Source organism: Rhinolophus hipposideros (genome assembly GCF_964194185.1).
Source record: "Rhinolophus hipposideros genome assembly, chromosome: 6".
In the NCBI taxonomy this organism is placed as follows: Eukaryota; Metazoa; Chordata; class Mammalia; order Chiroptera; family Rhinolophidae; genus Rhinolophus; species Rhinolophus hipposideros.
The window spans coordinates 53981489-53993764 of record NC_138052.1 but is presented as its reverse complement, the minus strand read 5'-3'; the positions used below and the strand labels follow the sequence as shown (position 1 = coordinate 53993764).

General features: G+C 38.2%; 1 protein-coding gene across 2 annotated transcripts in view; it reads left to right on the top strand.

Annotated features, from left to right (window-relative positions):
- The window catches only part of CCDC141 (coiled-coil domain containing 141), a 167179-nt gene that overhangs the window by 91634 nt on the left and 63269 nt on the right, over positions 1–12276 (top strand). For both annotated transcript variants that reach the window (XM_081051212.1, XM_081051211.1), the window contains exon 8: positions 7195–7367. In XM_081051212.1, the coding sequence (XP_080907338.1) occupies positions 7195–7367 (173 nt within the window). The remainder of the gene's footprint in view (positions 1–7194; positions 7368–12276) is intronic.

Sequence of the window (12276 nt, the reverse complement as noted above, 5' to 3'; positions counted from 1 at the left end):
TAATTATCTTTGTATGCCACCTATTTAAAAATTTTTGTTGAATGAACAAATAAATTCCTGTCCATGTGATAAATCAATTGACATTTGAGCTTGTATTTTCTCTTTTCTAAAATAGATCTAACAATCCTTATCTGCTTCAGGGAATATCATACGTTAATAAAAGTACTTGTAATTGGTGATAAATGTATACCGTCTTTCCAGGATACAGTTGGAGTATAAATAAATAAATGAAATTGTGACATATTAAGTGAAAACTTAGAAATGTTTGCTAGTATGACACTTTCCTGAAATAATGTAGTGGATTTTGGAGCCAGGCTGCCTGGGTATGAATCTGGTCTCAGGCATTTATTAACTCCATGACCTTGGGCAGTTACTTAACTTCCCTGTGCATCTGGCTTTTTCATCTGTAAAATCAAAATAACAATGATATGTACCTCACAGAGTAATGGCGCTATCTAAATGAACGAATACCAGACTAGTGCATAGGACAGCTAAGCACTCACTAAATGCTAGCCCTTATTTTGTCATTATGTATGCATTTAATACTGCCCTAGTTACTCTAACATGACTTAAATGCTTTTGTTCCTTTTCATATCCCCAGCACATAGCAGACTGCATGCTCCATAGATTTCAATAAATATTTGTTGAATAAGTGAAAAAAAAATGCTTTGTGCATTGTAAATGGACATTTTCCATGTTAATATTCCCAAGATCACCCTAAACCCATTTAGGTCAATTTAGATAAAAGAAATCCGAAACTATAAGTAGTGACTTGCTGGTTAAAGTTCTACTTGTCCGTCTAATTTTTCCATTTCCAAGATGGATTTATCTCAGAGGAAGTAAGAGATGGTCAATACAAAAACATCCTCTGTTCTTTGTCGATAAAAAGCTTCCAGATGCATGCTTTCAATCCCAAACTCCCTCTTTTCCAGTGTTTTGTTTTTTGTTTTGTTTTAGCTTTTCAGGTTTTGAGGCAAAAATCTGCGTTAGATACTCCTGATTTTAAACACCTCTCATTAACAGCACTGATCCATCCTATTATCCTCATACCTGGAGGGAGCTCTGGGGTCCACAGCAATGATCTTGGAGAGGCAAAGAATCAGCCTGAGCACCAGCAGGAGGCAGAAACAATGAGGAGCTGAAAATCGCATTCCCCTTTTGTCTTTGGACTTCATGGCATTTGAAAACCTGGGCAGATTTGGGCAGGACCTGAATTGATAATCTGCTTGTCATATCTGGAGTCGCCAGAAGTTATCCCAGCTGGTGTTTAGAAAGGACACTAAAACTTTTTTTTTTTTTTCCTTCCATCACCATGTGTTAGACCCCCCTTTACCCTCTTCTACTATCCCTTTCTCCTCCCTTATCCTCTGGTAACCATTAAACTATTGTCTGTGTCTATGAATTTTTGTTTCTTTGTTTATTTTGTTCCTTTGTTGCTTTCAGTTTTATATCCCACATATTAGTGAAATCATATGGTTCTCAATTTTTTCTGTGTGACTTATTTCACTTAGCATAATAATCTCAAGAGCCATCCATTTTGTCGCAAATGGCATTATTTCATCTATTCTTATGGAGAGTAGTATTCCATTGTGTAGCTATGCCACATCTTCTTTATCCAATATTCTATCAAGGGATACTTTGGTTGTTTCCATGTCTTGGCCATCATAAATAAAGCTTCAGTGAACATCGGAGCACATATATCTCTATGGATAAATATTTTCAGATTTTTTGGGGTATATATCCAGGAGAGGGATTGCTGGATCATATGTTAATTCTATTCTTAAGTTTTTGAGGAACCTCCACACTGCCTTCCATAGCGGCTGCACCAGTCTGCATTCCCACCAACAGTGTATGAGGGTTCCTTTTTCTCCACAGTCTCTCCTATACTTGTTATTTTTTGTCTTGTTGATGATAGCCATTCTGACCGGTTGAGGTGTTACCTCAATGTGGTTTTTATTTGCATTTATCTGATGATTAGTGATGTTGAGCATCTTTTCATATGTCTATTTGCCATTTGTAAGTCCTCTTTGGAGAAGTGTGTATTCAGGTTCTCTGCCCATTTTTAATTGGATTGTTTGTTTTTTTGTTGTTGAGTTGTATGATTTCCTTATATATTTTGGACATTAGCCCCTTATCAGAGGCACTGTTTGCAAATATCTTCTCCCATTCAGTTGGTTGCCTCTTTATTTTGTCGATGGTTTCTTTTGCTGTGCCAAAGCTTTTTAGTTTGATATAGTCCCATTCATTTACTTCAGCTTTTATTTCCCTTGCCTTTGAGGACAAATTCATAAAATCGTCTTTGAACCCAAGGTCCATAGTTTAGTACTTATGTTTTCTTCTATGCAGTTTATTGTGTCAGGTTTTATGTTTAGGTCTTTGATTCATTTTGAATTAATTTTGGTACACGGTGACAGATAGCAGTCTCGTTCCATTCTTTTGCACGTGGCTTTCCTATTCTCCCAGCACCGTTTATTGAAGAGGCTGTCTTTTCTCCATCGTATGTTTTTGGCTGACACTAAACCTTTCAGTCTTTGTAAAAACTGAAGCCAGAGGAAATCTGAATCTGCACAGATAGTGGAATGCAGGGCTCTAATTAAAAACTGAGTTGAGTATGTGTCCTCGATAATTATAAGAGTTCCAACCAAACTCATTCTCCGGCCTTAGGACTCATGGAAGGAAATTTTCAATGATTTGCAGTTTTTTTTTGGTGTGTGTGTGTGTGTGTGTGTGTGTGTGTTTATGCTGATTCTCTTCGAATTAGTCAAGAAGGAAACAATATTACTTATTAAACACCTTTATGAAACAGCATAGTTTAAGAATTATGCCAGATGACTTATGGTTCATGTTTAATATATTAATCTCAGAGATATTTTAAAAAGAATAAAGTGTGCCATGTCCTGATACCATCTCTATTTGATCTGGTGCAGCTCTGGATCTTGTACTTAACAAGGGAAAAAGGAGAGATTTTTATTGTCTTAAAGAACAAAACTCAAACAACCCCTTAGTCTTTTCCAAACCAGGGCCCAAAAGAGTTTATTCATCTCCTCCTTACCTGCCTAAGAACTGAGTGGTACCATATAAAATAGTCATGAAGAACTAGAATCTACAGGGAGAAACTATTATGCTTGCGCCTATATCCTTTTCCCCCCCTAATTCATTCAGTCGTAAAACCTTTATTTGACCTGCACACACAAGTTTGAAGGAAAGAAGGGGATGTGAAGAGAAAAACTAAAGGTGAAATATTAATTGCAAAGGAGTTTATGTGCGGGCTGCAGGGTTCTTGCCAGAAGTTAGCTCTTTTGTACCATGTGTGCAACAAAGATATTCTTTCCAGGCTGGATCCTGTATATCAGGTTCCTTATGGATACGGTAAATAGAAAAGCACGCAGTTCTATTTTGGGGGTAGATTAAGTGAGAGCCATGATACTTAGATCATTTATGAAATTGGCACATGGATTCCTCGTCAAATTCTACATGGGAATGAGGGAAATGAAGTTTGCATGTGATTCAGACAATCACAGTCTAATCTTTTTGAAAGAGGCCTCCTCATAAAATTAAGAAATTTAACTAGTTCCACGTTTACAGATTATTCCCATTAGGGCTAGGTTAGAATTGAGGATAAGAAATAAGCTCTCTTACAGCATCCAGCCTGTCTTACCTATAGTAGGCATTTTCCAAATGTATCTGTTGAACTAAAGAAGGAGTGAAATCACTCACTTCCTTTCTACTGCCATCATTCTATTAAGTGTGACACACAGAGCAATTCATAAGTAAGTGCTTTCCTGACACTTTGATCTTTTGGGGAAAAAACTTCGGAAGAAAATTTAGCTGTTTCCTTTCTAAACTATGGGTTATCTTGGCGCTTGATATAAAATCTTCTCCGTCTAGTGCATGTTTATCCCTTCCATTTATTTCCATTCTATTAGGAAATAATACTTTTATGATAGCATTCAGGAATGGTGTGCAATCACATCACACATGCATTTAATGTACACATGGCTTTAGAATCTTAACTCAGACGAAGGTGAGACCAATGATGCCCAAGGGTGTGAGAGCAGCAGTTGTTTCATGGGGCCACAAGAGGAAAGACCCATGAGGGATGAGTGACAGGCAGCAGGTGACCGTGTTCTTTTAGTGATTTGTTTTCAAAGATGGGACCCATCAATCAAGATTTAGAGCAATAGCCAACCAATATTTTCTAAGTATTTGCTATAATCATGCCCTAGTTACTTTCATATTTTTTTCTTCTTTAATTCTCAGAACAGCAATACACAGGATCTGTATTAAGGTAATAATGGCTTAATATTAAAACAGAATGCAGTTAAACTTGCAGGCAAGAAAAGGCACTTCAAAATTCTCTATCCTTTCCCCATTCACATTAGGAACTTGAGAATTATCTTAAAGGAAGAAAGATGTGAATGGCCTGACATCCACATAAAGGCTTTCCTTTTTATTTCTTCCTTTTGTCTAGTTCCCGGCTCTCAATCCTAAATGGGAATGTGTATTACTGGAAACACTTGTTCACATACTCATATATTAAGCGTTAAGTATGATTTAAGGGAGTTTGTGATAATTTTGAATATAATGGATTTTTGTTTTAGGCACTAACTTTAAAATGAACCCTTAGTTAACAAAAGACTCCACTTTATTCAAAACAAGCAATAAAAATTTAAAATATAAAACAAAATTCAGAAACAATGGTTATTGCCAAGTGTTGTTTTAATGTGTTATGGAAAGATCATCTTTTCTAACATTAGCATCTTGGCTCTGTTGCCAACTGCAGGAGGAAAAAAAGGATTAGATAAAGAAGAGTTCTTCAGGTTCAAAGTTTCTTTAATAATTGTTTTGTATATGTGAAATCAGTCAATCAATCAATCAATCAATCAATCAATCAATGAAGGGCCCTCAAAAGTGCCTGCTTGAGATATGAGCAGACAAATCAGAAAAACAGTTTAGAAAGGGATGTCTCTGGCCCAGGCCGCCAGGAGAAGGGCGAAGACACTCAGTGATAGGTTCACCAAAAAGAAAAAAAACAACAAAAAAAACACGCTATCTTTCTTTTAGAGTCCTTTATAGCATAAAAGAAATTTCTCTACCTTTCTGTGTATCTTTTCTCACTTGTACAAAGGAAAGGTGGACACTTATTTAAAATCCCACCTTTTCCACCTAAGATTAACAGTCTTCTTAGAAATATCCCTTCTTTCTTAAGCTTCCCACAGTAATTCTTTGCCACATGGTGCCATAGTCTGTGGTTTCAGAGCAAGGTCCTCAGGGCCAGACAAACTGGTTGCAAATACTAAATCTGCCACTTAGTAGAAGTATCACTTTGTGTAATTTACTTAACCTTCTGAGACTCAGTTTCCCCGGTCATGTAATAAGGATAATTTCTTGCTCTCTCCCTGGGCGGTAAAAGACAATGCGTTTCAAACTTAGGAGACAGTAAAAAATATTTGTTGACTGATGAAAAGTAATCGCGAAACAAATAGTATAGACGGAGCACATAGTTGGTTCTCATTCAACTGTGGTTATTATTACTTCCTATCAGCTGCTAGATAAATGGGAATGATTTTGTTTTCAACAGTCTAACTGAACAGAAAGAGCAGATTCAGGAGACGTGATGACACTGGTGGAAGAACAGAATATCAACATATAAGTAATAGGACCATATTTGAGAGAGTTCATTTATAAATTCAAATGTTTTTCTAGTTCCAATTCTGCCGTGAAAACTCACCCCCTGAGATGGTGACCAGGGCAGGCGCCTGTGTGCTTTTACAGAGCTCCATAGCTGTATCCTTGGCTTAAACTGTTTCCCCTTAATATCAACTCAGCCTTTCTCCTCTGGTGTCTCTCAGGTCTTCGTGGTACTGGACTCACAAGACCACCTGTCACATTGCTCATGAGTCTTCCTACTGTACCTGGGAGGCCCCTGCTAATCGTGCTGGCTTCCAACTCTGCAACCAGGAAGCGTAGGCTTCACGGCCCTGCTGACAGGGCTTATTGGGATCGGACTGTTCTCTAGGCTCGTAGGATGCTTCCCATAAGGTGCCTTCTTCCAGTAGTGCCAAAGGGCAACAGGGCAAGAGCTCCCTTACCATTCAGTTTTCCTTCAGTTTCCCTAACTCATCTCCTGCTTTCCAGGCCCACATTCAAAGACGAGATATGAGGAAACCTGTGAAGACCATGGCACTGTGCATGCTCTCTTTTTTCCTCATATTACCACAGTCCTCTCTTGCTGCCTTTTTTTTTATCATACCCGTCTCCATCTTAATGCCAAGTAAGCCTTAATGACCAACAGGATGGTTCCTCTTTACTCTAGGTTAATGCGATGAGCTTAATTCCCCATGCTTGGTTGTTGATTCGTTAATAAAGGAAGAAAATGAAAGAATTCAAAACTCTTCTCTCAAGACAATATCTTGGTTTACAAGGTTATGGTTTTTTGTTCGTTTGTTTTTAAGGAGGGCACAGCTCACAATGGCCCATGCGGGGATCAAACCTACAACCTTGGTGTTATTAGCACCATGCTCTAGGCAGCTGAGCTAATTGGCCTCTCCCCCCCCTTCTTTCCCCCCTGCATAATCTTATTTGCATGTCAGAAGCTAAATATTACCTTGGTCTTTGTCTTTCGTGGCTTCAAAATCAAATTCTAATCTTCTCAGTAGACAGGTGGATGTTTCAGATGGAGCAAGCTGAAGTTCTTCTACATGGAAAGGCAAGAGCAAAAGCACATTAGTAATTTCTTGAATATTTCCCTACAGTGTTTCAGGTTCAGAGTGCAGTTTATTGGGAAATTTCCTTTGAAGAATGCTACAGAGACATTCAGGTTATGAAAGTCTGCATGATATTTTAAAAATACCTCATCTATTATTTGTATGCAATACAGAATGTGCAAAAAATAAAGCTGGCCCTCTGAATTCTATACAGTTAGAACAGAGTTGTATAGGTACGTTCTCAATGTAAACTATTTTGGTAAGTTTATAGTGTTGACACTTACATATGCTGAACTAAGCTATGATCAGTTTCCCCAAATGGAGCCTTAAACCTATACAGCTGTTTTCCAAGACTAAACTTGTTGTTTTGGGTTTTGATTAAACTAATAAATCGAATAGCCTGGTTTAATCTCTAATATTTCATGTAGACATTGACGTAGATTTTAAACTAGAAAAGCAGAAAATGAAAGTATGTTTTCTTTGGCAGGCATTTGATGTGCTTGGAAGAGTTGAAGCTTACCTTAAGCTCCTTAAATCAGAGGGTTTAAGTCTGCCTGTCTTGGCAGCAAGGCATGAGGAATTACACAGAGAAATTAAAGACTGCACAGCTGATGCTTTGCAGAAGGGACAAGCCTTAATCAGCCAAGTAGACTCCGGCAGGTGAGTAAAGTCTGTTTCTTCCTCAGTGGGACAAGCTTTTTCACAGTTTCCACAGCCTGTTAAAAAATAAGTTGCATGATTTTTTTTTTTCTGCTTCTAATACTATGACATGGCTTAAAAGGATCTATTGAATTTTGGTCAACAGTCATTTCGAGCTTAGTATTACTCATCCAGAAGTGAGGCCATATTCTGAGCCTGTGGACCAGAAAATGCTAAAGCTTTCTTTCTATGACTTTCTGAGTAGGGGAAAGGGAAAGGCCAAAAGAAGACACAGAGCTTTACTTCTCAATGTTTTTCGTATCCTGGCACCTCCATGGGATTTCCTCCCTTTTAATTCATGAGCCTTCAGTCTACCCTGTTTTGTTTTTGTTTTTTTTCTGGAAAAATAAATAAATAAATAAATAAATGAGGACCAGAATTCCCTTTCATATATGCCTGTAGTGACTCACCATGCAAAAAACCCAAATAAAAGGTGACATTGTTCATAATAATAGTAGCTCACATTTACTGAGAGCCCAGCATGTGGCAGGCACTTTGCAAAGAGCTTTAGAAGCATTAGCTCATTAATTTTCACAGCAACTCTACAAGGCACATACTATTAATGTTCTCCTTTTACAAGTAACGGAGACACAGAGAAGTTAAGTAATTTGCACAAGGTCACACAGCCAGCTAGTGACAGATCCAGAATTTGAATCCACATGCATGAACCCTAGAACCCATACTCTTCCCAATTGTGCTAGGGCTGGTCGTTTGTATTAGCACTTTTGGTGAGTGTTTTGGTGTGAGTTTAGAGTTGGGAGGGAATAAGGAGAGAACATTATTTTGAAACAGAAAGAAAATGCAATGGGAAAGTATGAGAAAGAGTAGGGACTGGAAGACAAAAAAGGCAGATAGCAGAGCAGATGATAGAATAGATATTGGCCAGGAAGAAATGAAGGCAGGGCTTACATTTTGACAGAGAGACTTGAAGATTTGTGCAAATGGGTGAAGCCCAGTATTTTATCTTCTATATTCACAATCTCCTTGAAACTCAGAAACATTCAATTTGAGGAACAATGAACTGCCAGAATGTGGTAAAATTATTCTATTTCTATTTTTGTTTTGTTCTATGTTAGATGTGTTTTAAAATGTAGATTTGGTAAGTTTGGGTTTAGAGAATTTTCTTTCCAGAACGCAGTCTAAATCTGGACAGAGATATTTACCCAGGGTTTATGATGGTTGCTACGGGACCATGCAAACCCAAGATCAGATATAATCCAAGGTCTTCCAGCAGTAGCCAAAAGGCTGTGACTATGAGAAGGGCAAATAATCCTCGCCTTTGAAAATCAAGCAATAACAAGTGTAGGTACCACAGTAAAGTTTTACTACAGTAAAGTTACTTTACTTGAGCTCCATGCCATGCATTAAGTAAAGGTATGTCCACTTGGCCCCAGAAGCTCCACTGTGCCCAGGTCTGGCCTCAAAGTGTGGTTCAGGAGCTCTTCCTCCCTCCCCTGCTCCAGGTGCAGTTTTCCAGAATGTTTAAATGTCTTGGACGGTGCAAAGATATCCTGTGGGGGGCTATCTGGACTCAGGGTAGGTGTTCGATACTGATCTGAGTCATGTGACAACTAGATTAGGTAGTAAGGTCTCCAGTTATAATTGGAGAATGGTCCCATGTCATTTTACCAAGTAGGTCTCAAAGCACAGATAGATGTTATTTTTCTGTTCCGTCTCCTCTTTGTTTGGAGTACTTTTCCTGCCCTTGGGCAGTTTCCTTTCACACATAGTTGATCCTGAGATAGCCAAACCCCCTCCCCACATCCCTGGTGATCTGTCTCTATAGTGTACTGACTCAGAAATCCAAGGTGTTTGGCCTTCCCGAAGTCTGGTCTCTGTCCCCTCAACTCAGCGAGACTTTCAGGCTTTGTCTGGGCTCCACCTACCTGAGCTTTGATCTGGAAATTGCCTTCCAAGCAATAAGCTGATGCATTTGTAAGCTCACCTCTTTCATTTCCCTTCTCTCGGGGATCACTGTCCTGTGTGTCTGTTCGTCAATGTCTGAGAACTATTATTTCTTTTATTTTGTTTATTTTCTAGTTGTTTAAGGCATGAGGGTTAATCCAGTCCCCGCTTTCTGGCCAGAAACCACAGTTTTCTACTCAGTTTTGATGCTTAACTCCTGGAGTTGGAAAGCTGGTCACAGTTTATTATTGCTAAACTTTATACCTTTTGCTCTCATCAGTAATGCTTTATTTTCAGTACTTAAACATAAAAGAAGTGCTTGTATTTTACATTCTAGTCTATCTTCAGGGTGTTAATGACTGTTTGGGGCCATTCCATGTGTAATGGTCAATACATTTATCTACTGAGCTAGCCTCATTCCTTTTGCCTTCTTTGCTCTTTCCAGTCTTAATTTTCTACTTTAATCTCTCTCTTTCCATACACACACACACACACACACACACACACACACACACACACACACACACAGTTTTTCAAAGAGGCATCTGTAGTTCTAGTCTTCAGGCTACAGAATGAGTGTTAGTAGAAAAAACAATACTTAGGAACCATTTCAAGAAACTTTAGTTAATGGTTGATTAACTGGATTTTAAAAGTAATTAGTAGCACGGTTTCTGTCAACATCCTAGATATATGAGCTTTTACAGTAGTTCCAAGATATTTGGTTACCCTGAGATTTCACAATATTTTACAAATCAATACTATTTCCATTTTGTAGGAGAAACTGAAGGTAAGGTAAAATCGTTACTTGGCAAAGGACGTTTTGATTCAGAAGGTAGATATAGAATAAAAATCCATTAAAACTGAATTGAAATGCATTAGAATCTGAGTTGCAAACTCCAGCCGCACTTAGCTACTGACCTCAATCCCATGCATTCCATTTGGGACTTGCTTCCCTTCTTCAGCTAATGATTTATCTGTTCAATGACCTGAGTCACCATCAGAGGAAAGAAGCAGAACATGAGAAGGAGTTTTCAAGTTGCAGCCACTGCTGTAGTGAAATGGAGTTTAGCATGGTGGCCATGGAAATAAATGTAAATTTCAGCAGAGCAAAGTACACATTACTGAACATCACAATGGCTTCCTTGGCTTCTGAATGACAGCCACACTACTAGGACACATAACACTAAGGTTCCTAGGACCATACGTTTGAATCATAAGACTCAGTGTCAAAGGAGTTTTATTTCATGCATTCTGAGGGCCAAAACAATGCCATCACTTTTAAACTTAACTTCTGTGAGCCTCAGTTTCTTTCTCTGTAAAATGAAGATATACATTTCATAGAGGTTTGGTTTTGTTTTTAATCAGATGAGATAACACTACTCTTGGCACAGAGATTGTCCAATAAACAAGTGGTTCACTTATATTTTTTACTTTCTATACAAAGAGCTTTAAAAGGTAAATACTGAATCACATCATTGTTTCAAATTATTACAATAAAGTCAGCTGCACCAAATTATATTCATTTTCACTAACTGAGAAAGGCTATATTTGAAATAGGACAGATAAGCATTTATCATAAGGTAATAAAAGACAGAATTTAGTATTGGGTCAGGTTGGCATCTCAGAGACCCTTAGATCTGATTTTTTCTTAGTCAAAAAAATAGGACTTTAGAAGTTCATGTTTATCTGAGAAGAAGCTGCCCAGTGAATCTGAGACCTTTGTCATTATTGCTCTGTAATCATTACCTTATTAGGAGCAGGTCCACACTATTGTTCTATCCTGGAATCAAACACCTTTGAAGCTGGAACAGCTTCACCAAATAAATGATTATTTAAATGTTTCCCTGCCTTTTCTATTTCCTCCCTATAATTGGGTGGTAATTCTGAGTCCTTAAATAGTTTATTATCTTTTCAGAGTATATCTGTGACAATCTAAATACACTTGAATTTGAAAGGCGTTTCAGTGCGTTTATTTGCACTTATGACGCACAAGGCTTGTAGTAGAATGTGACAATGGTCAAACGCAGACTGGCAGTGAAGTTGAAAGCTCCTGGCTTCAGGTCCTCACCTCCTCCTACGCCTTGCTTGGCATCACATTTGAACACAGTCTAAAAGGGACCAAAGGCGGCCTGCTACCAAGCAATATTCTGCATGTTTTAAGCCACAGGAAGCTGTCGTGATTGGAAGTGCTCTGTCAGAGACTTTGTGTGAGGGTGAAGTTTTCCATAATTGGACAAAAACAAGGGACCTCTTTTTTTTTTTTTTCCTTGTCAGTGTAGTTACCAGTTCAGAACTCAAAGACACGCAAACACCCAGCAAAACCAGGCCACTGTGCGAAGTATTCATTTGCATTTTTCTGTTTACTAAAATTAACTTAACATTTACAAGTAAATTTGCTTCAGTATTGACTCAATTTCTATCCCTGCATAACAAACTGTACCATTTTTCATCCTACCTTGTTATGGTGAATTTAAGCTGTCAATGTAAGAAACTTCTAAACCTGTAGAGAATTTTTATAAGTTTATTTGAGCCAAACTGATGACATATGCCTGAGAGTAAGATCTCAAATGCTTCTGGAGAATAGAAGTTTGCAGTTTCTTTTATGCATTTGGAATTAAGGAAGGAACATTAGGAAGATTACATGGATGTGGGAGAAAGTAAAGCAGGGATGCATTACAGATTACTTAAAATCATGTGCTCTCTTGAGGGTGGTTATGTCTTAAATGAGGGGTCTGAAAAGGTGGTTCACACATTAGAAGATGGGGTCTGAAAAGAGCCATTTTAAAGATGTGTTAACTTAGATGCACAGAAACAATGGACAGGGCTTGCTTAAGGCAAAAATAAACCTTTTACTAAAAAGTTATAGGCCTGGGACGTGACTACCCACCATGATCTGCCCAGTTAGGAATTTCTGATCAGATCACCCTGTGAGGTTACTTGCCGTAGAACCCTTTTTTTGTCCACA